Raw genomic sequence first — 25,762 nt, forward strand, 5'->3', positions numbered from 1 at the left:
TATACCTTGCCGCCTACCGTGAGGTTTGTGTGACAAGTCGCAATCTTGGCGGACCGTGTAAAGAGACATGTTTTGAGTTCTGGCAAAGGAGGAGTTCCTGTTGGGAGGCCTGTGTGACGAGAGACGAGGTGGATTGAGGACAGATAGCCCCCTTTGGCACCCGGAAGCGCGGATGTCAAATTGAAGGAAGCTATCGAAGGGTGTGATTCGCGTAGCCGTACGGGAAGTTAGAACAAAGACGCGCGGGTGCAGCGCGAAGGAAAACCAAGGAGCGCATGTCATGTACAAGTGATCATGTATAGAAGGCAGTTGTAATATTTATGCAGCAGCTGTGACAATAGAATCTGATCCATCTTGCCTGATGATCGATGGAATAATAATAATATTGATGCTTGGTAGAGAGCTGGGAGGGAGTAGGTGCTTCCTGATTGGGTGGGGGGCTGGACAAAGGAACGCTCTGGCTTTCCTTCCCAAACAGAATGAGCGCGCGACCTTCACTCGAGAGACCAAGGGCAACGCCTCACACACGGCAAAATGTTGGCTCAGCGCACAACAGAGTCAAAGTGCCTTGCACTCTATATCCCTTCCCCCTCTACTCATCAATCTCGCTCACACATCCATCATCACCCTTCGATTTCCTGATATACCATCGCCAACAACCAAATCCCTCCCACATTCCGTAAAGCCTGCGACGCATCCACCACACTAAGTCAAAGAGACAAAGCCAGCCACACGACCGACGACGGGCGCAATCCAAGTCGCCGCTCCCCGACCCACCTTCCACATCATCCACAATGGCTACCACTCCAGTGCCAAAAGGATCAGCTAAAGCGAAGCCTAACAAGACCGTCGTCCTTCGTTTAGCTCCCCATCTGCTGAAGAAGTTCAGCCCGCTGTCCGAAGACATCTCTGAACCTTCACCCACTGCCTCTCCCGCACCCGCCTCAACCCCAATCATCAACGCACCTGCACCTGATGCTTCCGAGGCAAATGGCACGCCAGCCCCTGGCAACGATGCCGCTGCCACAGACAACAACTCGCTAGCTCCTCCACCAGCAACCAACGGCAAGAGAAAGGGTGTTCCTGGACCTAAACCTGGCACAAAGAGAACTGCAGCTCAGGCTGAGGCTGGTCCTAATGCTAAGCCTAGAGGAAAGCCCGGCCCCAAGAAGAAGCCTCGCTTGTATGTCACACTTGGCCCGACGCCTCGTCCTTCCTTTTGTATACTGACACACGAACCAGGGCTGACGGAACCATTGATAGAACTGCCGACGGCACAAAGAAGGGCCCGTTCGGCGGCGTGGCACCCATCGCTACCCACAAGCTAGGCCCTAAAGCCAACACCGGCGCAATCAACGCTGGCCTCCGCGCTCTTGACAGATCCGGCAAGCCCTGTCGTAGATGGGAGCGCAAGGGTATCCAACTCAAAAGCATATCTGGTGTTGCATGGACTGTGGGATCATGGGCAGCACCACTCAAGGACAATTCCTCATTCAGCGGAGATGTCAAGAGCGAGAACTCGTCCAGCAGCAACGCCGAACATGCCAGACTAGAAAGCAGAAGCAGTGTTATCCCCAGTGAGAGGAGCAATGCTGGAGAAGGGGCCAAGCAGGAGAATGCCCTCGAGAGCTCTCCCGCAGCAGCTCCAGCTATCGAGGCATAAACAAGTCAACATGATACAAATTTGTGAGTCAATACGGCCAAGTAGCTCATCTACTTCAATCGCTAATACGCCATAGTTTTCTTCTTCTACACAACATGAAATGATACCCAATACTACCATGTACTACAATGTGCATGTACATTGATGACCAAGCCCGCATGGCAGGTCACCGGCATTCGCACAAGTCAGCAGTCTATATTTCATTTGTTTTTGTCGAGCATCAGCATGGCGATATCTAGTACAGAGGATAACGCGATAGCGCTGATGATGTGTAAGCCTAGGCGGGATCTGGGTGGGGCTCTGATGATTTTTGTTCAAAATACAGCGTTCAATATAAAAAGACGTTGATATACTTGACGTTACTAAAGTCAGAAGGAGATTTAGCAGGTCATTCGGGTGGTCGCATGTGATAATTGTCAGGAGCTCGACGATCGGGCTTGGCGGATTGGCGGATTGGCGGAGACGGACGGAGCGTCATGTCTGGCGGGTATCAGTCGTCTGTGGTCTGTGGTCTGTGTCGGGCATTGACAAGCTGTAGCAAGCAAGAGAGGGCCATTGTTCCTCGACGCTGCCATTCCACCAGACACACGGTCAAGCAAGCTGTGTCAAATCCCGTAGATAGCAGGCTGGAAGATTGTGCATCGATCCCAAGCAAAGACGTGGACAGAATGCCAACAGAAGCGTCATGATTGCTCGTCGGATGAAACTACCTTGATCACCTCGACAGCTGCAACATCGACTCGACACCATCGCAGCACCGCAGCTCCGCAGCACCGCACGACCTCGACTCTTCGCTGACTTCCTCACACTCCATTATGACCAATCCTTATCCACATCCATCATCTTATCGCCGCCTGAACCAACCTCTCTCATCATCGTCGTACGCTTCAGTCGCTGCCGGCGTGGCTTCCCACTCGTCACCCGCTCGCTTCGGCGCCCTCTCCCACCTTCTCCACCCTGAAGACGACCCTCCGACGCGCAATAACATGGCTTCAAGCAAATCACAAGACTCCTGGTCTAATAGACCTTATCTTTCCACAAAGATACACGACCAGGATGCCCCGCCATCTCCCCCGCTGTTCATCCGCCCTTCATATCTTCGCTCTTCGCGCCACGTCGAGAGGCTCGAGACTCAACACAATCTAGAAGCCGCCGACTTTGACCAATCGCGCCGCCATCCTCAGCCTGCCTCGACGCCTCAGGATCTTTCTGCGAACATCGGCAGTGCCACCATTCACAGATCGAGGAAGGACATCATTCAGGATTATATTGCTCGCAATCCACTCAGAACAGGCGGTCCGAAGAAGCTGCCTACGTGTTGGAGCGACATAGACAAATGGCCTGGGCTCGAGCTGTCCGCTGGAGGTACAGAAGTCAAGTTCACAGGCTCTACCAAGACCAGCGATGAGGCTGCCGCCATACGAAGTGACCATTTCATGCCGAAAGAGGTTGGCATATACTACTTCGAGGTCACTGTCTTGTCTAGAGGAAAGGAAGGGTACGCTCCTCTAGCCACTTTGGATACCCAACATACTGACTGGCTATCTTCCAGTTTGATTGGCATTGGTTTCTCCGGCCCAAAAGCTAGCCTCAACCGATTACCAGGATGGGAACCCGAGTCGTGGGCCTACCACGGTGATGACGGCTTCAGTTTCTCTTGCACTGCTAGTGGAAAGCCATATGGTCCCAAGTTTGCTGCCTGGGACGTTGTGGGCTGTGGTGTCAACTTCGAGACCGGCAGCGCTTTCTTCACCAAAAACGGCGTCTTCTTAGGTTTGTGCTTCTCCTCTTTCCGCTTCGTCTCACTACTAATGCTTCGTGTTAGGAGAAGCATTTCATAACGTAAAAGGCGACAAGCTGTATCCTTCCGTGGGCATGAAGAAGAACAACGAACACCTTCGAGTAAATTTCGGCAGCGATCCGTTCGTTTTCGATATCGACTCCATGATGGAGGTGAGCGTATTGGTCTAATTTGATGTCATTTTTACTAACTCGGTCTAGCGTCAGAGGAATAGGGTGAAAGAAGATATCAACAAGACGTCTGCAGATACGCTGGACACCAACCACGACGAGACACTATTGGTTCAGGAACTCGTAGCGCAATATCTGGCTCATGATGGCTATACCGAAACCGCTCGAGCTTTTCACAGAGAAGTCCAGGAGGAAAGAAAGCCTCTACACTTGGAAAGTGATGGCGTCTCACTCTTCGATCCTTCGCAAGACATCCATGCTTTGAGTCGACAACGTACGTGTTCTCTGTGTCGCTCGGGATATTGCTCCATGCTAATCATCTCACAGACATACGCTCTGCCATTCTCGAAGGCAACATTGACACTGCACTATCGTGGATGACCGCCCTTTACCCTCACGTTCTGAAACGAGATGAGAATAGAGACGTCTACTTCAAGCTACGGTGTCGCAAGTTCATCGAGATGATATGCCGAGTAAACGACCTCTCAACCACAGATTCGGCGCCCATTGCTCCGAAAGCAGCCGGCAAGATGCCTCGTAAATCGTCGCACTCCAACGGCACTTCACTCGATCAGCAGATGGAGCTTGACGACCAATTACATCGAGAATCGCATGCGCCAATCATACCACCGATTCCCGTCCCATCGCCGTTCAACCCTGGATTACGCTTCGACGGTGGTGCGAACGGTGATGCTGGGAAGAACGACCCCATGGATACAGCGACCGGCGACTTCAAGCCTCTATACTCCCGCTGGGACAGTGAGCAACTGCTCATTGACGCACTGGAATTTGGTCAAGAGTTGAAAGCTGAGTTTAGTAGCGACCCCCGACCTGCTGTCAAGAAAGCTTTGGATGATACCTTTGCTCTGATTGCCTATCAAGATGCGCGGGAATCTATCGTAGGCGGGCTCATGGAGGGTAAAGGTCGCATGGAAATTGCTGAAGAGGTCAACAGCGCGATACTAGGCAAGTGACTCGTCCTCTCTTCTTTGTTGATGGCATACTAACTACATACAGTTTCTCTCGGCAAGCCCTCGTCCGCCGCTCTGGAAAAGGTCGTTGCTCAAGCAGAGGTTTTAGTAGACATGCTGAGTACGGATGGCGGGCCTGGCGCGTTTGTCAATGTACGAAAGGACTGTCTACAATAAGGCGCATGATGGTTTGGAGAACTTGCATCTATTCGATTTTCACTTGGCGTGAGGATGCCGCTACGCATTGGCCGGAGTAAGGGGGATAGTGGGAACTACCCATTCTGTTTTCATTGGAGGGTCACTGTGCATGCCCCTTGTCAATTTCTTCCTTGTACATGTCAGGACATAACACACAACTCACTTTCAATCAACCACTCGACATTCATCAAGATCCTACGCTGATAGTTCTTCAGTGTTGACTCATGCCGGTCTCAAGTCGAAGTTGACAAGTTCGATGAACTAGACAACAAACCGTGAGCTAATTTGAGAAAGCATAATAGGTCTCGGGCAAATATTCTGGACACCACCGGGGATCAACCTTGACCGTACGGCTTATGAATGATATGGAAGTGAATGTCTGGGAGGAAATCGAGAAGGCAGTGTGGCCGGTGGTGGCGTTCTCAAATTCGAGAGTTGTCCGAGAAGCTGTATACAGAGCCTGATACCATGCGACGAGTGACTCAACTTTGTTGACTCCTAGAAATGGTATAGTCATAGAACAGTCACGATCGAAGATTACTCATGCTTGTCTAGGATATAAAGCCTTCGTCTTCTAGATCATTTCTTTCTTCTCACATCACAAGAAACATTCGACTCGACCAGAATATCTACCTTCTGACCGACCAATCAACCAACTGAGCGAACAATCTCTTCTTATCAAACAATCAAACACTACTACCACTTTTCAAGATGAAGTTGTCAAAAATCGCCACCTCTTTTGCTGTTTTCCAGGACACAGCTGGAACTACCATGACAACTCCTGTCGTCTTCGGCTCTACAGCCCTCGCCATCAGCACACCCACCACCGCTGCCGTTCCTACTCTAGTCTTGACCAACGCCAAGTTTAATGCTCTTGCTAGACGCGCTGAGATTGCTGCTCTTGACGTTGATGAGATGACGGATCTCGAAGATGACAATCTTACCGATGTTGAAATGTTGGATTTGTGTGGCACTTCTACCACTGTTGCTTCAGCTAGCTACTCTAGGTCCTATTGATGTTGTCATCACTTCTCTGGCACAGGGCATAGCTAGTGGAGACGTCGCAACCGCTACTGCACCCACAGCAACCACTCTCATGACCGAGGCACCCGTTCCTCACATCGAGATGACCATCTTCAACACCACCGAGCAAACCGCAGATCTCACAAAGAGAAGCACACAAGAAGAAGACGACTACCACAGCGCGTCATTGTGGGAACATGTAAAGTGGCTATTAGGATCATGGTGATGGACAGAATGATATTGCCGAATGAGGGGAGGAGGAAAAAGGTGGAAGGAGGAAAGCAGAGTGACAGATTGAGAGATGGAAGGAATTTGAGACCGCGTGTTAGCTGAGCTTTGTTTTGCTGTCTGGAGTTGGACGCAAGATGGGCTAGAAGGACTCCAGTGTATTGATGATATAGAACTTGACCATCAACAGTAATCTTCATCACACTGACCAAAATTCAAGATTCAAAACGTGAAACACGACAAGCAGTTGTGACCAAGTTCACCAACTTTCAAGTTGCATCATATGAAGTTGAGATTTCATCACGGTTTCTTGCTTGACTGATGGATCAATTTGTCGCACGGAGAAGCATATGTGGTAGCTGTTCCTTATGAGGAACTCTTATTGTGGGACAAGACTGCATATTGAAGAGCAGGCCATGCAAGATCTAGTAAGGCTTGAACCTGTCCTTTTTCTTATCCTTGCGCTTCTTCTTCCTGTCAACATCCATGGCATCTGCTTCTGCTACAGGAGCTTGTGCCTCTTGCGCCCAAAGACGAACTTGACCATCTTCTCCGCAAGTAATGACTCTTTGGTTCTGTACCTGTGGATCAATATTGAGCTATTTACAAAGCAGGTGGCAATGACTTACGTGGTTGTCGATTAGGAAGTCGCGAACGATTTCGTCGCCGTGAGCGCCGGGGAAATCCATGGTACCTGACATGTCGAAGGACCAGCTTGGGTTTAGTGGGACTAGGGTGAGGCGTGATGATCTATGAAATGTGAGTTATGGTGCGTGGAAGTTGGGACCCTTTTTTTTTACTTACGCAGTATCTCCAGTAGCGATGTAGGCTGAAGGTGAGTTGGGGAACACGTCAATCACATAACTGCTCTTCAGCTGTTCTCTGACATCTCCAAAGGCTGTTACTGGTAGAGTGGCTTCGTCGGAGTCTGTAGGTTTGCCTAGGGTGTAGACTGAGAGTTGCTCATCTGTGCTCACGGCGTATACCTCTTCGGCGTTGAGGAAACCGGCGCAGTGGATGGCACCACAGTGGTTGAGCACTTGGACCAGAGCATCATCCTCGTCCGAAATTGTAGTGTCAAATAGCGATACCAGGCCATCTGTGGATCCTGAGAGCAGTGTTTGCTGTTGTGTTGGGTGGAAAGCCACTTGGGTCACTGTATCAGTGTGGCTCTCCGTGTATGCCTGCAATGGCTGAGAAGCGTTTCGTGTGTCCCTGTAACAAGCTTAACAGAATGTCATCATCATCGTATGCAATCAGCAACCTACCACAAAAGAACGCTAACATCACCCAATCCCTCCTTGGTGCTCTCGGTACCAGCAGCAATGAACGTATCACGACACGCCAACGCAGAGATGCCAGCTCCACGAGCTAATGAAAAGAGTCATCAGAAGAATGTTCGCATATGAGAATCAGGCAGCACCTACGATCAGTCATCTGCACGCCAGCAGACTTCGCCCTCTCATCCCAACATCTGACCGTGCCATCTCGGCCCGCTGTGATCAATCCTTTGCCATCCGAAGTCGTCTTTAGACATGTGATTCCTCGGTGTGCATTTGATACCTTATGCACAAGCGAGAGGTTTGTAGGATCGAAGTAGCGAAGTGAATCGTCAGATGATATTGCGGCACAAAGGCTTGCTGTGCGGGCCAATGAGTAAATATATGTATCGGTAGGCAGCGATAGTCCTGATGAGGCGAGAAGTTTCGCAGTGGTTGGCGCCATTCTTGTGAGTTTTTGGTGATGACGGAGATTTGTATTTATTTTTTTGGTCTGAGAGATGCTGGAGAAGTTGTCGTCAAAAGTCTTGGGACTGGAGTCGCGACTCTATTCGCATCCATCAACAACCATCTTTGGAAAGCATTCAATATAGATCCTGAACCCATACTACGTTTCCTATCTCCCATCTAGCTTGTCATTGACGGGTGAACTCGGTGGTCTATGATCTCGACAGCATGACTCGACCAACGTCGAGGCAGAGGCAGCAATGATGGCGTTACTACACCCATCATCCATCAGACAATATCAGACACGAGTCTGACAGACGCCACGATGACCGCCACCAACCAAAGACCCTGATAACTCTATCAACGACATCTCCAGAGGCAGCAGTCGCTAAACGAATCGGCGTATTGATAGTAGAAATCGCCAGAATGATCTAGGTGGTCTGTGCGGCTCTGGAGACCCCAAGAGCATCTCGGATGACTCACCTTCTCTTCCGTGCCATCTCGTAACGTGGGATGACCTGTCAAATGGTTTGATGCGGCCCAAAGAATTTCTGTAGGCTTCCACTCCGGTGGCGACAAGCGATTTCGGCATGACTGTAAAACGCTGTTTGCGAAGGTATTCTATGAGTATAAAGCATGAGGTAGTAAGCATGACCATGATCACTCTCTTCCTAGAGTCTCTGTCCTCAACTTCTTTCCTTTTCTTTTCTTCCCTGGCTATCTCTATTCATCTCGTCACATCCTTTGTTTGAATATGGGAAAGCTACATAACAGGCGTCGCACAAGACTCAGAGCCAACAAAAAAACTCATCATCAAGCACTCGCCGTCCCACTACTCTCAGCTCCAGACATGCCGGTGCATGCTATGAACAACAACGAAATCCACTCGTGCGACCTGCGCAACAACACTCAGACTACTACCGAAAACATACAAAATTGCAAAAACGAGCAACATGAAGTACGCCATACCCAGTACTACGGAGCAGGCGAAGGCGACGAGTCTGGGGATCTTTGCCCTTTGATGCTTCAAGTGGTCCTGGATTTGTTTGATGGCGTTGATTACGAAGATCCATGATTTACGTTCCACGATTATAATATTACACGACCAACGACTATCGCTGCGTAGACCAGATTACGAATCACGAAGATGATGCTCAGCATAAGAGTTACGAACCTGAGGCATAGCGATCCCTACCCAACATAATGGATGTGACTGCGACATCGTGGCATATCTTTGCCTAGCTGCCGCGATGCGAATGATGATTTGAGCATGGAAATAAGGTGCCAGCTCCGTTTGCAACGGCTACTGCTATGTCACGAGGCAATCAACATCACGAGCTACGGCTCCAAGTTTGGACTTGCTGAAGTCCAAGAAGAGGTTCCAGCGCAGCGTGGAAAGTTCATCACATGAACAAACAGCTCTCGCCACCGAGGAGTCATGAGGTGTAACTCCCTCCGAGCGTCACCACGAGGGGTGGCGACGAGCTTTTCAAGCTCAGCCTCACCGTCGGTGGCAAACTCGCAAGTACGTGGCCTTGGTCGATGACCCAAGGCTCGCGGAAGCCTTGTCCACGGGTTCTACATAGCTGCTAGCTTACTGGTTGGGCACTGTCTGTATCGTAGAAGGACGAAGGATGGTAATAACGGGGTGGCAGGCAGCTGTGCTGGGGGCCGTTACATGGTTGCTGAGGGGATAACCCTGTACTACAACGGACAGTTGTTTTAAAAAGGTGTAAAATCTGTATCCCGAGGGGTTTTTTTTGGCGACATAGAGCATTGTTGGAAGGTCTCTACTTGCTCAGGACTGATATTCCGGTGTCAGGTTGCTGTTGATCAGACGTATTGATGTTCGCAAGCAAAACAGTCGAGTTTGGATATGTGGCATCATTTCAACCACGCACACTCTTTGTCAGAATAGAATCTTCATACTGCCTAGAGTTGCTCGTTTCTATCAGATATGACCTACCGAATAGAGTGTTCTCAAACCATTGAGACAGCAGTGCCCTGTTCCAAAATCTCTCCCGCACGATATAACGACCATCGTCAATATCCTGAACAGCCACACCGAGAATGGAAACTTTCTAGATTGCTCCCAAAGCACAAGCTTTCTTTTCTTGGATAGACGTGAAAGCGAATATTGTTACGCGTCAGCCCTTCTTGCCAACTGACAGTATCGAGGTTCTGCTCCCTTCCAAGTTAGAGTGTGAAGGCGATCGTGATCCCGGGTATTTTGTTTCAGGGGTTCCGAATGGGAAATTTGGACTTGTGCGGCTCTGCTCGGGCTGGCTGCGCCCGATGGGAAAGCTGGGGATGCAGTTCAGATGCCAGCTTCATGACTTACTGAGAACCAGATATCTTGGAATAGTCACACGCGCGACCTACGATCTTACCGTGTCTTGTGGTGCTCGTGCTTCAAACAACAAGCATTCGTCTCGTGGGCACAGCCACAGATATGTCCTGTTTTCATACAACCAGAACTGTACACGGTCCTCGTTACGAGGTGCGTGCTCCTCTGGGGGAGGCTTCTTCAGCCACAGTCAGATCGAGCGCGCGTGCTTCCGCAACGATGCTTGTGCTTCGGCACCAGGAGGGCCTCGTGTTGTGTGGTTATTTGTGTACGAGATGGTCATCTTGTGATGATCTTAGGCCGTCAACATCTCACAACACAGATCTCGATCAGAGGTTTAAGGGTTGGCATGGTGGAGATGGCAATGTCGCGCATTCGTATTTCAGGGACTGTCGAATTCGTGTATCAACTTGGTTTATGGTCGCCTTGATACTGGATCCGACGAAGCAAGAAAGCACAGTCTGTAGATGAGCTGGAGTGAGAGCTTGGAGCTTTGGCTCCCGAGGTACATTATTAAGAACATGAAATGTCGACATCATCTTGCGAGCTTCCGCCTTGAGAGCGGTAGTGCTTGTACCCGACACGGATATATATCCGTGGGGAAGGCTCAGAATACGGAACGCGCGCTTTAGGGGATGGTGTCAGCTGTATCGCAGTTGTTGTCACTCCCTGCCCGAAGCGTCAAGGCTCTCGTCTTGACCCGAAGAGTAGACTTCACCAACCCGGAAATGTCAATGATGACGAGGACGAGGACTGCATTCTCTTGTTTGACAGTGGCAATCTGACATGTAATTGTCATAGCGAGGTGTCTCCCAAGAGAAGAGGCTCAAGACCATCGTCGCAAGTGTGTCTCGGCTGCCAGCCTTGCGCGTGGAAAGCATGGCGACCGTTTACCAACTCTGAGTCTGGCCAGATGGGCACCGCATGGCGTCGAACGGCCACAAGCCGGCTTCTGCATGCGTCACCATGACACATTATCGTACTTGCTTGACCGTTCAGTTGTTCTGGAATACTTCCTTGATAGTCGTTCTGTTGTCTTGACGACAAGCAAATTTGGAGGATGGTCATGGTCCTGTCCGATCATGCGGCGGACACGACTGATGCCCAGTGACATGAGTTCTACCAGAGTTCGAGTCCGGCAACGATAGTCGGATCAAAGTCCGTGTACAGAGTCTACCCTACGCTCTTGTAAACAGGTGTTCGCTGCAACAGATGATGATCAACACAGAGCGGATGAGAGACTTTTTTCACAGCGGAAAGACAGCCCGGTGCAGTGGCGTAGCGGTGAAAAGTGACAATGAGAATCTGAAGACGAGTCATGTCTACAGTCCTCTTCTCGGCGCGAAACGGAGACGGACGGCGGAAACGCGGAGCATATTAAGACCAAAACGAGACTCTCGAGAGGTGTGATCGGCATGGCAAACTTGAACGAGGAACGTGGTTGCAGCAAACCGTGACGGTTACAGTAAATTCGAGCTTGGCATACGTGCGGAATAGCTTTCTTCGGCGAAACTGATGCGACAGAAGAAGGTTGTCGGCCAATGTGTGGGCGCATCAGCGTGGTGACGATGTTTCGAAGCGCCGGTAAGTGATGGCATTCAACAAGACCCTTGAGAAGGCCGGCTTACCATGCACGAGTGAAACAGAAAACCTTTGTAAGAGCGCATAGCCAAGATGCACTTGATTGGATCAATCTTGCGAGTCGCATTTATCAATATCTGCGGGATTCGGCGAGGAGACGGCCAAGCCGGCAGCACACAAATTGTGTCCGGAAGAGTGGAGTTGTATCAACGAGGGCAATGAAGCTCACAAGGCGGTCCTCACTCGGCGTGGGTCGGTCAGAGGACTGATGGGCGATCCTGTGTCGTGGCCTTTGTTCACGCAGACAACTAGAGGCAAACATGACACGGGAAGACGATGATAGATTCAGGTTTGAAAAAACTCTTTTGGAAAAGGGCAGACAGTCGGCCGCGGGGAGCATGAATCAGAGGGAGGCGGGTTGGGGTGGTGTTGCAATTGGTGCGCTCAGGGAGAGTAGATCATTATCGGATGTTACTGCGTAGGATGGCAGATCAGCATCAGCGCGCCCCTAAACTCTTTGCCTCTCGGCGCGGCCGCCGACACAAAGGTGTCGTTCATGTTATACAGAAGTTGGAAGTCGACGACTACGCGGCAGCCATTGGCACAGGGAATTGCGAATTTCCGCAATCAGCTGACGGCCGTTGATTATGTTCATCTGACTGGACCAGATGGGTAGAGTTGGACGCGGGCAAGGGAGAAGACGGATTTGGCGCTAAAATGGTTCACGGACCCGCCTTTATGACGGTGTTGAAGAGGGTCTGGTCAAGCAGCTAGCCGAGCGATGTGCAAGCAGCTCTTGGTCCTGGGGCACATCCAATTGTCTTTTCTACTCAAGCCGTCTTTTGACAGTTCCACTTTCCTCCTTGTCCATCTTTCGGCCTCTACCGACTGCGACGCTTCTTCTCAGACCATCCCGGTCAACACACAACTTTCCCAACTATCTCTCTCCAGGAAGACATGGTGTTTCAAGCGCTGCGAACACTCTCTTAGCGCCGCCGTCTCTCCGAAATCCGCCATCACACCCCCATCTAATCAAACATTACACACCGCTGTGTCCACCATTACTTGTCGTCACTCTTGTCATCCTGGCTACCGTCTGGACTTCTACCCGCCGTTGAGCGTCAAGAGTCAGACATTGTCTACCATTCACGATTTCCTCACCACAATATGACATCGCTTGCATACGCACATTACACCGTCGACTCTGCACCTATCGAGGCACTAAGCGAGCCTCCGTCAAATCCATCTTACTCCCCGCCACTCTCAACTACGTCATCCGACAACGACATACCTACTCGCGGTCGCCTAGACGCACAAAGACCCAGACTCGGAAGTCGTAAAAGCAGTGGCACCATGATCATTCCAAGAGACAGTCCACGTGTCGAGATGGCACCTGGCGAAGAAGAATATGAGCCTGATGATGTTCGAAGCATGAGCCCCAGACGGACAAGCGAGGTCATTGAGAAACTGGGAGAGGATGCACGACGAAACCTCATCGAGTACGTTTCACCTTCAAACCCCTGCATATGCGTGGTTTTGTCATTCTAACAACATTTCCCCACAGACAAGCACAAGCCTTGAGAGCCAGCCTGATGGCCATCGTCGACCGTGTCGAGGCTGTCAAGATCGAACACGAAAAGCTCGAAGGCGGTAACAAGTTCCTTCAATCGTAAACATTCCTCTCACTATGGTTTTCTCTGAGAATTTAAGCTAACTTTCGATCAGATACATTGGCGAACTGATACAGACCAGCAAAATCACATCTGCAGCTCCGTCCAAGAAGGGCAAGAGCCGCAATGTGAAGTAATGACTACGACCTTTCACTTTCTCAACATTTGTCTTCAATTAGCGGCATTCGACATACGGCGTATCGGCAAATCTGGATTACCATCGGCATGGGAGGGATTTGCTCGAATGGGCAGTTGCAGGATCATCGGCGCATGGTCACTTTCGAGGCGTATGTTATCGATCTTCGGTGTACTTTTCCCTTTCAGCATCTCGGAGTTTATGATGGTCAAGGCAAGGACCGAGAGCCGGCAAGGGCGCAATTCATGCACTTAGATTGAGATGCTAGACGAGCCTATAGGCTGGCTACTCCTCGCATCACCTTTATCTGTTAACTTCTTGTACCACCAATTTATATCCTTAATATTCTCTCACACCCAAGACCTTGAGCGCGCTCCCATATCCACTCTGCTCTGCCCCTGAGCGGGCCATATATTGCCTGCATGCCCACTGCGACTATTGGAAGCTGAATACCACGATAGAGGAGGTGGGCCCAGCTTTGAGCTTCTAGAGAATTACCAGAATGGGCATTGCACGATTAGGTTCAGGGGCCATAAGCACGTAGTTCATCAACTAGATAGGCTTCACAGCCAGCCGCTTTCTCAAGTCTTGAAAGCTGCCCCACGAGGTCGCCAGCTTTGAACAACGAAGCGTTGCCAAGGCCTACGAGGAGCGCTCGATAGGGGCGACGGTTCCCGAAAATGATTGCTGAAGAGAAGCGATGGTGCTTTCCTTCGCTAAAATGCTGTGCCACGCAAACAGGGCAGAAAGATATCGTCCGATCATTTCTTCCTTCTCACCTTCTCCATTGAGCTTTCTCTCATCTGGGGAGACCTCGAAGACATACTTTGGATAGTCGCGATATGCCGCAAGCACGGACGATGTATGGAGGAGCGGGAGCCCAGGGTAAGCAGATGCACTGTCGTGATCACATTCTATATCGAGATCTATCACACAGCATTGCTGACAGCAGGACCAGTACACATCCCATGGAGCACTCGATTTGCAAGGCTTGTCAACTGACGATGCGTGATAGTGTCGTTTGATACTTCTGGTTGTTCTCATCTCACTCGGAGTGGTGACGCTGCTGCAATCGCTACAGACGACCCATAGCATACATGACATTCCGCTCTCAATTCGTGGACACAAGTTCGGAGGAGCTGTGGGCAGGAAACATGGCTCTGCTCAAGCCATTCGCATCAAGAAAGTAACGGCACTTTTCGGCGAACCAAATTATCTCTACGAAGGGGCCATCGCAACTCATGAACGACACAACGCTCTGCATGGATATCAGATGCAGGTTCTACGACAACGAATTCATGCAAGCTTTCTGGCCAAGCCCGCCTATCTCATGTCCGTTCTCGTGGAAGAATTGAACAAGCCGTGGGACGAGCGTATGCAATGGCTCGCGTAAGTTCAGACAAATTTATTCCTAGCTTCGCAACAGTGTGAACTGACATGAGCAGCTGGGTCGATCCAGATACTCTGGTTCTGAATCAGCAGGTTCCACTGGAGCTCTTTGTACCTCCACTTGAAGAAGAAATCAATCTGATTGCAACCCATGATGACAATGGTTACTTCAATGGTGGTGTTTTCTTCTTGAGGGTCGACACATGGTCTCTAGAATTCCTGATACAAGTACTTGCAGTGCCGCTCACAGACAGAAAGCATCACGTCTCGTTGAACAAAGATCACGCTGCGCTGGAGCAGATCATGGAGAGTCAGAGATTCCGGAACAGAGTAACCTACCAGCCTCGCATTTGGTACAATGCATTCGACTCAAACAAGACGTACGAAGGCGAAGCAGGCGGCCTGATGGTGCACCTCCTCGATCTTGGTGGAGACAAATGGGCTAGAATGGACAAGTACCTGGGTAACGTGACGAGCAAGGTCAATCCGCACGAACTACCTCTGGAGCAGACGCCGTACGAAGAGCAGGTACAAGCATTCTGGAAGAGAATGAGAGACTCGCGCAGGATTCTCAAGGAGGCGAGGGAGAAGGAAAAGGGCCATGATGCGATCAAGGAATCTGCGAGACGCCTACGATTTGCTCTGGAATTTGAAACGGACAATGAGGTGGTGATGAGAGGTGCTTACGACCGTCTGCTCAATGCATTGTATGAGAACAAGTAACGGATTGGCTTTGCTTGATGATGTATTTCCCTGGAGCGCAGGCGTAATGGAGGAGAAGTCTTTAGACAGCCAAGATACCCTAACAACAGTCGCAATTCTGAACCGCTCCTTCCCGTGTGCGAAGCACTGTCACACTTGTAGCTATCTCAGGGCAAACTCCTTTTCGTTTCGGAGCGACGGCACCGGTATACATCTAGATTCCCTGTGTTAGATCCTTTCATATAGGATGTGACTATGCATTGCTTCAGCTGTCGCTCTGCTCTGACCGTTGAAAGTGGATGGGTGTGACGGAGCTTAGCACACAGGAAGGTTTGAAGCAAAATTATTACTGTAAGATGACTCAAGCTGCTCATAAGAGAGGGAGCTGTAGAGGTTGATGGAAGGTGATGGGCCTTGGCGGGCTTTGGAGAAGACACGAATCGCCAATTGCATGTGCTCTCCACCTTCCACCAACTCTGAGCACCCTCCTTTATTTTTATTCTTGTGACCTTTTTGTCAAGACGCAGCGCGTTTGACCAAAATTTCGACTGTCTGACTTCCCAAGCTATACACCAGCAAGAGCAACTCGGCAGCTTGAACGACTCGGACCCGCGTACAATAGAAAGGCGCCGCCGCCATGTCGACCGAGTACAACTATGACGAACAGGGCCAGTTCTTTCCTTTCTTCTTTGTGACTGTAGCCGGTCTAGTCACGCTACCAGTGACATACTCCCTTCTTAAGCCCAGCAAAGGTAAGTAGCTGTCCATCTTCTCCAATCCAGCTCTGTACTTACTTGCAAGCTAGACCTCGAGAACACGGCGACGCGAATCGAGTCAAGCTACACACCCGAACATGCAGACCTCATCGATGGACACAGGAGACGGCAAAAGAGGAGGGAGCGCAAGCTGAAGCGCATGGTGGTTGCTGGTGTGGGATGGGCTACAATTGCATTGATGGTCTACCTCATGGCTGTCACACAGCGCAGCACACCCAAGATCTGGGATCCCTATGAGATTCTGGGTGTTCCCATGTCGTCCACGGAGAAGCAGATCCAGAGCCGCTACCGCAGACTGTCTGTCACCATGCACCCGGACAAGGCTGTGCCCGATCCGGCAAAGAACGAGACCGCCGATTCAGTCAACGAGCGTTGGGTCGAGGTTATCAAGGCATACAAGGCTCTCACGGACGAGGATGTGCGCAGAAACTTCATCGAGTACGGCAACCCGGATGGCAAGCAGAGTACCAGCTTCGGCATTGCCCTCCCCCAGTTTTTGATCACCGACGGCAACGGCAAGTACATTCTGCTGGTCTACGGCGCCCTGTTGGGAATCTTGCTGCCATACTTTGTCGGAAGCTGGTGGTACGGATCGCAAAAGGTGACACGCGAGAAGATCCTGGTCAACAGCGCTGGGAACATGTTCAAGGAGTTCAGCGAGCGTATTGACGACCATGGCGTTGTCAACTTGGTCAGCGCAGGTGCCGAATTCGAAGCCCTTCTTCACGGCCATAAGGCAGATGCCGGAACTGGACAACTCGAGAAGCGTCTACTCCAAGAAGCCCGCGTCATGACAGAGAAGGACCGTCGCTTTTTGCAGGACATGGACGACACTGTGCGTCGCAAGACTCTTGCGCTCCTCTGGGCCTACTTGGCTCGTGTTGAGCTCGACGATCAGACTCTGAACGACGAAAAGTACCAGCTCGCCCCTACCGCTCTTACTCTCAACGAAGCCTTTGTCTCCGTTTGTCTGGCATATGGCTTCACCAACCCCGTCCTCGCTTCCTATCGCACCTCGCAAAACCTGATCCAAGCTGTTGCTCCCGAATCACCCCCTCTCCTTCAGTTGCCCCACTTCAACGAGCAAGTCGTCAAGGCCCTCGAGGAGCAGGTTGGCCAGCGTAGCCATCTTACCATTCAAGCCTTCATGGACCTCTCCGAAGCCCGTCGCCGTGAGATTGCTACATCAGTCGGTCTCTCGAGACCTCAATTGGACTCTGCCATCAGTGTCGCATCTCAGCTGCCTCGCCTCGTCATCGAGCGTACCTTTTTCAAAGTCACCGGCGAGAAGCACATTATCCCCAACTCTCTCGTCCAATTCGTCGTCAAGGCCCGCTTCATCCCTCCCGGTACCCGCAACATTCCCGATATCCACCCCTCAGACCTCGAAGACATTGACCCCGACGAGACCGACACAAAGGCCAACGCTCGTCCTGACCCCGCCGAGCAAAAGCAACATCAACCCCCTCTCGCCCACGCACCCCACTTCTCCCGCGACCACTCTCCCCGCTGGCATCTCTTCCTCGCCGACGCACGTCAAGGCAAGGTTGCCGTTCCCCCGTTCACCTTTACTACCTTCGACAAGCCCATTCTGGACGCTTCTGGCAAACCTACCTTTAACGTCCAGACACTCAAGATGCAGTTCCAAGCTCCTCCTCAACCCGCCCAATACAAGTTCCAGATGCATCTTGCATGTGACAGTTATATTGGCTTTGACGACAAGAGAGATGTTATCCTAGCCGTCGAGGACCCGAGTTCGATCGAGGAAGCCGAATGGGAGGATGAGGATATTTCGGAACCTGAAGAAGGTCAGTTTCCGCCCCTTGTGACATATACAGAGATTGTTCCCTTACTGACTTTGACATCACAGACACGATTGCAGGACAAATGGCCACTCTTCGTGGTAGTGCTACAAAGAAGGCCACGAGCCCTAAACTCAAGGGCAATGATGACGATAGTGATGAAGAGAGTGGCACTGATGAGGAGGAAGAAACGGAGAGTGAGACGGACACTGATACCGACACCGACGAAGAGTAGAAGAATGAAAGAAAGATGTAAGAATTACTATACCTTTTTGCTAGCATCTATTCCCAACCGGCGTTTCTCTCTTCTGCTTCTTCTTCTTTGCTACACACGCCTGTTTGTAGAAAATGGCAGAGAACTCAGCAGCAGCTATGCAAGTTTTCTTTTTTTTTCCCCCCTTAATTTAATCAAGAAGGAACATTCGTGAATTCGTCTAGTAAGCAGAAGTAGATGAACTTGTACAAAGTCAAGTAACTCTAATCCCCAAACCCACACTCCCAGTCTTGAAGCATTCAACCCCTCCACTCCCCAAACACTCCTCCAACATCCACTCAAACTCGACACCGAAGAATTGTTTCCACTTTTTCGTTTTACCCGGCAACACACCACTCCACTCTGCTCTAGCCCTTTTGGCTTTACTCTGCACATCCTCTAATGGGATACCTCCATTCCATCTCTCCCTCAACATTTCTCTTGTGCTTTGCTTGTACTTTGGACTTGATTTGACGAGTAAGGAGAGGAAATGTGTGCGTGCTTCTGTGAGGAGGCGGAGGTATGCTCCAGTGTATGGGAGGGAAAAGGTGAGGGTTTGTGATTGTGAAGTTCTGGAGGAGGGGGTGGAGGGGAGGGGGAGACCGCGGCCGCCTCCGCCGTTTAGATGCACGGCTGAGGAGCCGCCTGTTGCTGCTAGAGTGCCTGTTGCTGCTGTGGACCAGGAGTTTGCGAGGGAGGAGGAGCCTGGGGCGGAGGGTGTGCCGGGGAGGGAGTAGAGGTGATCGCTCAGTACGCTTGTGGAGGTCATGAAACCTGCTGCTATGAGTTCTGACACCTCTTCTGGTAAGAACAGGCTGGCCGGCACTGTATAAGAGGATGTATTTTCTTCCAGCACTTTTGCGTATTTCTCTTTTAGTTTCTGGGATAGTGCTGGGTGGTCTTGTATTGTGTTTATCCAGTCTTCGACCAATACTACACCTTCGCCTATTGCAAATCCACCTTTTCCTCTTCCTGGTATATTCAATTTCTTGGCAATGCCAGAGTGGACTAGTTTTGCAAGTTCGCGTTCGGTCGCTGTGGTCGAGGAGGACACTGCATGTAGGTGTGCTATTGAGACGATTGGTGGCATGTTCTTTCGAAAGTTCAGGACTTCGGCTATTCGTGTGCTGTGCATGCCTGCAGCTCGATCTGGTATTTCTGTCCATGTATGCCCTTGTATGTATCGTATGAGGCTGACAACATCTTGTGGTACTTTTGGTGGTGGTAGTGTCGTGACGATTCCTGTATCGTCTAGAGGCTGTTCGGCACTGGTGCTGATTTCGGATTGGGTTCTCTTTAGTCCAGCTTGTGGTGTAGTTGCGGCTTTGCGACGGGGATGGTTGCCGAAAGGTGAAGAGGCCGAGCGGAGTAATTGAATGGGCGACTTCTTGGGACGCGATTGAAGTGGCTTCGGTACGCCGGTTGCGCTGAACGACATCGTGATAGCTCGGTATAGTGAGAGGCTACCAGAATAGAACGCTGCTGAGGTGAGTGGAATGTCTGCCTTGTGGCAAGAGAAGTACACGTGATCACATGAGCAGGCGAAGGTCACGAAGAAAGACTTAGGGTAAGGAGACAGACGGCTGTGATGGGCAGACCGAGATGGATGCTCGTGAATTACAGAGAGTGTGCTGCTCACGCGCAAAAGCTTTACAAACCACTTCTTGTGCTGGCGTGGTTAAGAGGAGGGAGGGGGAAGCGTGAAGTGAAGTCGGGATCGACAAATGCGACAGCCGAGAGGCTTTCATCATGCATGCAGACAACCACCACTCGGCTCTGCCTTCAATCAAGTCCTTTCTTCATGCTTCCTCAAGAGCTCGAGCGAAAATTGCAACACCGAAGTGGCACGAAGGACTGGAGTCTGCGACTACGACTTGAAGTCGCATCTTCCAAATGTAGTACTACACGCCGCCGCATCATCACGCAGCAGTCAAGTCTGGATTATGCGCCCACCCCCTTATCAGACACTTCAAAAATCTCTGCCATGGATGTCGGCACCTTCAACTTGGCCTATATATCGGTCCGGATGGGTTTCCTATACACGGCATGCCTCCCGGTTCAAGTTTCGTCGTTATCATTACGGACAAAAACGCCCGTGAATACCCGCTTCTTATCGTGAATTTTTGTTTTGTGCACGCCCTACTCGCAGACGCTCTCACGCCCAACCCACATACACGCCTTGCGCCCTAGGGAGTCGCGCATCAGAGTCTTTTCCAGGCATGGGATGACAGGTAAGTATGATCTGGCTTAACAATGGACAAAACCCCTGTGTGTCCCGGGAATATCTCAAGTAGCAGTCTATATTTCGAAATACACAAACTTTGTTCAACAGCCCAGTGTCTTCTCCGGACGTGCACAAACTAGGACAACATGTCTTCATACGACGAGAAGACGACAATGAAGCAGTCTGTCTACTCTGAGACCGAAAAGGACTCGGTTTCTTCGAGTCCTGACCTCACACCAACACCATCATCATGGTCAGAGAAGAGCATACGCGAATCCCACGAAGACGCATTCGAGCCAGAAACAGACTTGGAAAGAACAACGACAAACGTTCTCAACAGAATCGCATCGCATGTAACAACACATTCCCTCGCCGAACCTGGTCCACCACCCGATGGCGGTTTCAAGGCATGGCTACAATGCGGAATGGCCTGGCTTGTCGTCTTCACGACCTGGGGCTTTGTCAACTCTTTCGGAACCTTCCAAGCATACTATACCCAGAATCTCAATGAGAGCGCATCGACAATCTCATGGATTGGATCAATTCAAGTCTGGGTTCTCTTCTTCGTCGCAACATTTGCCGGTCGTGCAATGGATGCTGGATACTTCAGACCTTGCTTTGCTCTAGGAACTGTGTTGCAGCTCATCGGCATCTTCATGACATCCATCTCAACAAAGTACTGGCAACTGTTCCTCGCGCAAGGTGTGTGTACTGGTCTTGGCTCTGGAATCTTGTTCACTCCTTCCATGGCACTTCTCAGCACCTACTTCTCAACACACAAAGGTCTTGCAGTGGCGCTGGCTACCACTGGTAACTCGGCCGGTGGAGCTCTGTATCCATTGATGGCCCGCCAACTCCTACCTCAGATCGGCTTCGGCTGGACTCTTCGTGTCCTGGGCCTGATCAACCTCGTCTGCCTCTGCACCGCCGGACTAGCCATGAAGCCCAGACTCCCACCTCGCAAATCCGGCCCCCTCGTCGACCTCTCTGCCTTCAAGGAAGTCGAATACATGCTCTTCAGCATCGGCATGTGCTTCCACATGGCATCCCTCTACTTTACAAACTACTACATTGCATCCTACGGCCGCGACATGCTCGGCTTCTCCTACTCCAACTCAGTTATCCTCCTCATAATCCTAAACGGTGTCGGCATCCCCGCCCGCGTTCTAGCCGGCCACCTCGCAGACCGCTACCTCGGCGCCCTCAACACCCTAATCCCCGTCCTACTCTTCGTAAACGTCCTCGCTTTCTGCTGGATGGGTGTAAACTCACAAAACTCGCTCTACATCTTTGTGTCCTTTTACGGCCTTGGTCTCGCAGCTTTCCAATCTCTCATCCCCACCACTGTTGCTAGAATGACCAAAGATATCAGTAAAGTGGGCACCAGAATGGGCATGGTGTTTACATTCTTGTCATTTGCTTCTTTGGTGGGACCGCCTATTGGTGGTGCTTTGCTTTCTGCTGATGCGGGGGGTTATCTTTATGCTCAGGCTTGGTCGGGTGCTTCTGCTGCTGTTGGCACTTCGTTGGTTGTGGCGGCGAGGATCTATGCTTTTGGGTGGAAGTTGAAGGTCAAGTGCTGAAGAAGCATGACCTTTCCAGTTGTTTAGGTTGGATATAAAAGTGACCTTTTTTTATTATTAATAACGAAGCGAAGAAACAATTAGAATCATGATAAAAGAAAGAATTAATGAATATAATGGCATGAACTACATACAGGAAACATTCCTCTCCGTCTGCATGGGCTGTGGTGACAACTTAATGTGCCAAGGATAGTCACTTTGCACTTGTCTTGATGCAAGATGATCTTAGCCCTAGTATCCACTCGCTTGGAGATGTAGTCATGGACTGCACCCCGTGGAACTCCATGAACCACTTGAGATGTATCGTGCATTCCGACAGCTCATGTATACTTGATTTCAAGTATGGAGAAACGCAGCATCCTCTTATGAAAAGCATAAATAGTCTCAAGGTCCATGCCTCAGGCAGACCTCTCAAGGACTCGTAGAGACGCATGTCATTGCCCCGTACATGTCGTTCATGTAGTAATATGTACATTGATTCTCCCATCGTACAAAGACTCAAGTTCACATCTCTGAGTGCCTGCCGCCTGCACTTGAGATAGCAGTCTCTCCAGCATACGACATCCCCTCCCTTATCGCTGAGCGAAGATCTTAAAAGTCTGTACATCCCGCTTTAATCTGTACAGATCACCCAGTCTCAATTGCCACGAGTCCACCCATCTAGTCTCGCTAATCTCCTTGATATCCTCAATGTCAAAGCGATGATGCTGTAACCAGGCTTCTATGGCGTCCAAGTCTTCAGAGCGATTTTGATATGCCATGGCGCCTCGCTCGTATTCTATAAAGCTGTGGAGACGTTGGTCGGGATCGCTGACGGGAGGAGGGTAGGGCAATTGTCTGTTTGGAGGAGGTTGTGGATGTTGGTTGACTCTTTGGGGATAATTGGACAAGGCCGTAGGTTCCATGTTTCCACCCACAGATTGCGTGGGCGTGTGCAGAATTTGGTGATTCGATTGAGGTAGACGTGGTTGAGGTTGTGGTTGCGGTGGTTGATCTGCGTCTTCTACGCCGTCTGGTTGGTGCTGATCGTCCGCAGACCTGCCATCGGGATTGCTGGTAGTAGCTGGCCTTCCAGCGACCATGCCGCCGTCCCATTGGAAGATACCATTGGGTCCGACGCGCACGTTGCGGTTCGCAAGATCGATGTTGCCGTTCTGCAATTGTTGTGGAGATGGCTGTTGTGATTGTGGTTGATTTGGCGATCTGCCCTCACCGGGTCTTTCAATGCGCCATGGTCGCGTATATTTCTGACGTTTGGACGGTGTGTACTGGGGGCATTTATCGAGATGCTTGACCAGTTCAGTCGTGTGCCAGCTGCGTTCCTTTGAGCAATGCTTGCACACCGCGCGGTCCGTCCTGTCGCCGTTTCCTGGCGGAAGTCGCGCAAAGTTCTCTTCGACCTCTGGTAATGGCGCGCGTCCGCCTTTGCGCTTCTGGCTGTGAGGCTGAGGTGTGATGTTTACTGCTGATGACATGATGCTAGCTATGGGTTGCGTGATGGTCAAGGGAGCGGCCGCAGAGTAGCTCATCTAATCAGGAAAATCATGATGCTCTCCACTGACGCACGCCAAGCATGACCTGTCTCCGAGGAGTGAGTGTCACCAACTTGTAAACAGAAGGTATTCAAGACCGGATAGGAACGGATATAAATATTGTTGAATTGGTAGCTATGGCTGCAATGTTGCGGTAGCCTTGCTGTGTCTGTGTGTGTAGTCATGACTTCGCTCTGATCTCAAAGTTACCCCAACCCGTATGTGATCAGGGCTGGACTATGATATGCATCGGTATCATATAATCCTCTCGGACCGTGGCTTTCTTTGTAGCGTCGAGCAGTCTCGATGAGACTTTCCATTGGTCCGATGAAGGTGGCCATGAACGCAATCTGCTTGTAGGGCTGTGCTCTGGCCAATAGCATTGTGAGATGCTATGGGTTGACCTGACCGGGTTTTGTGGATGAGTTCGTTCGGCGAAGATCGGTACGGTCCCGCTAAGAGCTACACTCGTCGCTGAAGCAGTAAGATGCTTTTTATCGTGTGCCATAAGAGGCCAGCTCAAACGCCAGTACCGGGGAATGCCCCCTTCTTGTTCAGGACAACCATGCCATGCGTCCGAGAGATGTACCCCTTCATCATGCCTTTGTAGATTAGATTGGCAAGTAGGCATTCGACTTCGTCACCCTCGAGTTCGGTCTCGCCGCCAAGTTTCAAAGCAGCAGCGAACTCTCGCAGCGGAATTCGACTTCTTCGCGTCAGTTCTACGCCCATCTCACCCTCTTTGGGTGCCTCAAGTTCGCCAACGAGATAGACCTTTCGAACAAGATTGCGGAGACAAATGTCACGACCACGCTCAAGAGTGAGGTACACCCTTCGCTTAACAAACTCGTCCTCTCCGGCTTGAAGGGCAGCATCGAATCCCGTGAGGTCACCCTTCTTGATGCAAGCACAAAGAGGAGCAAATAGTCGTTGCAGACCGGGATAAGGTGCCAACATCGCTTGGGTAGGTAGAACATGAGCGGTGATGAGTCTGGTCGGAATGAGATACGTCAAAATCAATCTGATGTTCCGGCTAGATCCTGTTAAAGCTTTGTTGTAGGCAATGGTTAGGTACTCCTCAGCTTTTGCATAATCCTCATGCAAGAACTTGAGAACGCCGAGGTAGTAATTGTATGTGACTTGTTGAGAACGAGGGAAACGATCAAGTGGTGGCAAGTCGGTATTCGTGGCTGAGAGCGATCGAATGACGTTTTGCGAGAGAGCGATCGAATTGAGCTGTTACTTGCTGTTAGCATATCGTTCCTGTTGTCCGAAAGATACGTAGTCACCTTGAAGTAAGTCTTGAATTGCAAGTTAGCAATGTAGTAGGCACCCCATTTGCGAGAAGTGTCGATAGGAGATCTATCGCCGATGCAAAGACTGAAGACTCTGTTGATCTGACGTGCAGCGTCCTCCAACTTCTCGTTTCCTCCTGTTGCGTCACCAACATCTTCTTCGAAAGCATTGAATGTGGTCTGGCCCTTTTGAGATGCAGCATCGTCGGCTTTGATGGCGAAGACACGTAGATACTTGCCCACGATGTAGAGGCAGGGAATGGTCCAAGCATCGAAAACCTCAATCTGATAACCTCTCAACAATGCATTGAGAACATCCTTCCAGGCGGCATAGACCTTGTCCCAATTTGCGACCTTACTCTGAGGTTTGGAGGCATTCTTTCCCTGATTGAGCGATTCCTCGGCAATAAGAATTTCGCCAACAGCTTTCCAGTATGCAACAAAAACGTCGGCCCAGGCATTGACTTCGTCTCTCTCTAGTTGAACTGCTGGGTTATGCGAGAGAGCACGTCGGATGTCTGCCTGGATGCTGAAAGCATTTGATTCTCTGTGGAGAGCATAAAGACGACCACTGTCATGCTTGGGCGCAACTGGCGACAAAGTGCTGGCGAGCTCATAGCCACTCCTAGCCATCATCGCGCGCCCAAAGTCAATCATGACATTGTTCATCTTAACGCCGTAATCTAATCGA

General features: G+C 50.7%; 13 protein-coding genes across 13 annotated transcripts; 9 read left to right on the top strand and 4 right to left on the bottom strand.

Annotated features, from left to right (window-relative positions):
* Positions 1–538: 538 nt before the first annotated feature.
* On the top strand, positions 539–2,097 carry AUEXF2481DRAFT_334636 (uncharacterized protein). Its single transcript, XM_013486438.1, has 3 exons — positions 539–1,183; positions 1,243–1,686; positions 1,740–2,097. The coding sequence occupies exons 1-2, from the start codon at positions 795–797 to the stop codon at positions 1,661–1,663; spliced, it is 810 nt and encodes a 269-aa protein (XP_013341892.1). The 5' UTR covers positions 539–794; the 3' UTR covers positions 1,664–1,686; positions 1,740–2,097.
* A 381-nt stretch (positions 2,098–2,478) lies between these two features.
* On the top strand, positions 2,479–4,782 carry AUEXF2481DRAFT_31317 (uncharacterized protein; the record flags this gene model as incomplete). Its single annotated transcript, XM_013486304.1, has 5 exons — positions 2,479–3,436; positions 3,489–3,616; positions 3,665–3,908; positions 3,962–4,552; positions 4,652–4,782. The coding sequence occupies 5 exons, from the start codon at positions 2,479–2,481 to the stop codon at positions 4,780–4,782; spliced, it is 2,052 nt and encodes a 683-aa protein (XP_013341758.1).
* Positions 4,783–5,514: 732 nt separating this feature from the next.
* On the top strand, positions 5,515–6,052 carry AUEXF2481DRAFT_6822 (uncharacterized protein; the record flags this gene model as incomplete). The annotated part of the gene is made up of 2 exons (XM_013486264.1): positions 5,515–5,787; positions 5,846–6,052. The coding sequence occupies 2 exons, from the start codon at positions 5,515–5,517 to the stop codon at positions 6,050–6,052; spliced, it is 480 nt and encodes a 159-aa protein (XP_013341718.1).
* Positions 6,053–6,355: 303 nt separating this feature from the next.
* Positions 6,356–8,164, bottom strand: AUEXF2481DRAFT_42014 (uncharacterized protein). Its single transcript, XM_013486354.1, has 5 exons — positions 7,482–8,164; positions 7,323–7,425; positions 6,859–7,269; positions 6,684–6,804; positions 6,356–6,629 (listed from the first exon to the last, which is right to left on the bottom strand). Exons 1-5 carry the CDS (start codon positions 7,777–7,779, stop codon positions 6,480–6,482), a joined length of 1,083 nt encoding a protein of 360 aa, XP_013341808.1. The 5' UTR covers positions 7,780–8,164; the 3' UTR covers positions 6,356–6,479.
* Positions 8,165–8,535: 371 nt separating this feature from the next.
* Positions 8,536–8,856, top strand: AUEXF2481DRAFT_31320 (uncharacterized protein; the record flags this gene model as incomplete). The annotated part of the gene is made up of 1 exon (XM_013486305.1): positions 8,536–8,856. The coding sequence occupies one exon, from the start codon at positions 8,536–8,538 to the stop codon at positions 8,854–8,856; it is 321 nt and encodes a 106-aa protein (XP_013341759.1).
* A 4,020-nt stretch (positions 8,857–12,876) lies between these two features.
* AUEXF2481DRAFT_6824 (uncharacterized protein) lies at positions 12,877–13,516 on the top strand (the record flags this gene model as incomplete). Its single annotated transcript, XM_013486265.1, has 3 exons — positions 12,877–13,208; positions 13,274–13,378; positions 13,435–13,516. The coding sequence occupies 3 exons, from the start codon at positions 12,877–12,879 to the stop codon at positions 13,514–13,516; spliced, it is 519 nt and encodes a 172-aa protein (XP_013341719.1).
* Positions 13,517–14,124: 608 nt separating this feature from the next.
* Positions 14,125–15,922, top strand: AUEXF2481DRAFT_42019 (glycosyltransferase family 34 protein). The gene is made up of 3 exons (XM_013486355.1): positions 14,125–14,399; positions 14,531–14,904; positions 14,961–15,922. Exons 1-3 carry the CDS (start codon positions 14,376–14,378, stop codon positions 15,625–15,627), a joined length of 1,065 nt encoding a protein of 354 aa, XP_013341809.1. The 5' UTR covers positions 14,125–14,375; the 3' UTR covers positions 15,628–15,922.
* A 321-nt stretch (positions 15,923–16,243) lies between these two features.
* AUEXF2481DRAFT_67741 (uncharacterized protein) lies at positions 16,244–18,419 on the top strand (the record flags this gene model as incomplete). Its single annotated transcript, XM_013486416.1, has 3 exons — positions 16,244–16,358; positions 16,412–18,190; positions 18,253–18,419. The coding sequence occupies 3 exons, from the start codon at positions 16,244–16,246 to the stop codon at positions 18,417–18,419; spliced, it is 2,061 nt and encodes a 686-aa protein (XP_013341870.1).
* A 212-nt stretch (positions 18,420–18,631) lies between these two features.
* Positions 18,632–20,341, bottom strand: AUEXF2481DRAFT_335220 (uncharacterized protein). Its single transcript, XM_013486439.1, has one exon. It carries the CDS (start codon positions 19,873–19,875, stop codon positions 18,652–18,654), a length of 1,224 nt encoding a protein of 407 aa, XP_013341893.1. The 5' UTR covers positions 19,876–20,341; the 3' UTR covers positions 18,632–18,651.
* Positions 19,815–20,682, top strand: AUEXF2481DRAFT_335328 (uncharacterized protein). Its single transcript, XM_013486440.1, has one exon. It carries the CDS (start codon positions 20,026–20,028, stop codon positions 20,554–20,556), a length of 531 nt encoding a protein of 176 aa, XP_013341894.1. The 5' UTR covers positions 19,815–20,025; the 3' UTR covers positions 20,557–20,682.
* Positions 20,683–20,834: 152 nt separating this feature from the next.
* On the top strand, positions 20,835–22,244 carry AUEXF2481DRAFT_67694 (uncharacterized protein; the record flags this gene model as incomplete). Its single annotated transcript, XM_013486413.1, has 1 exon — positions 20,835–22,244. The coding sequence occupies one exon, from the start codon at positions 20,835–20,837 to the stop codon at positions 22,242–22,244; it is 1,410 nt and encodes a 469-aa protein (XP_013341867.1).
* Positions 22,245–22,742: 498 nt separating this feature from the next.
* AUEXF2481DRAFT_335217 (uncharacterized protein) lies at positions 22,743–24,034 on the bottom strand. The gene has a single exon (XM_013486441.1). It carries the CDS (start codon positions 23,771–23,773, stop codon positions 22,817–22,819), a length of 957 nt encoding a protein of 318 aa, XP_013341895.1. The 5' UTR covers positions 23,774–24,034; the 3' UTR covers positions 22,743–22,816.
* A 261-nt stretch (positions 24,035–24,295) lies between these two features.
* On the bottom strand, positions 24,296–25,704 carry AUEXF2481DRAFT_6830 (uncharacterized protein; the record flags this gene model as incomplete). Its single annotated transcript, XM_013486266.1, has 2 exons — positions 24,296–25,012; positions 25,066–25,704. The coding sequence occupies 2 exons, from the start codon at positions 25,702–25,704 to the stop codon at positions 24,296–24,298; spliced, it is 1,356 nt and encodes a 451-aa protein (XP_013341720.1).
* Positions 25,705–25,762: the final 58 nt, after the last annotated feature.

This window comes from Aureobasidium subglaciale (genome assembly GCF_000721755.1).
Source record: "Aureobasidium subglaciale EXF-2481 unplaced genomic scaffold scaffold_17, whole genome shotgun sequence".
Lineage (NCBI taxonomy): Eukaryota > Fungi > Ascomycota > Dothideomycetes > Dothideales > Saccotheciaceae > Aureobasidium > Aureobasidium subglaciale.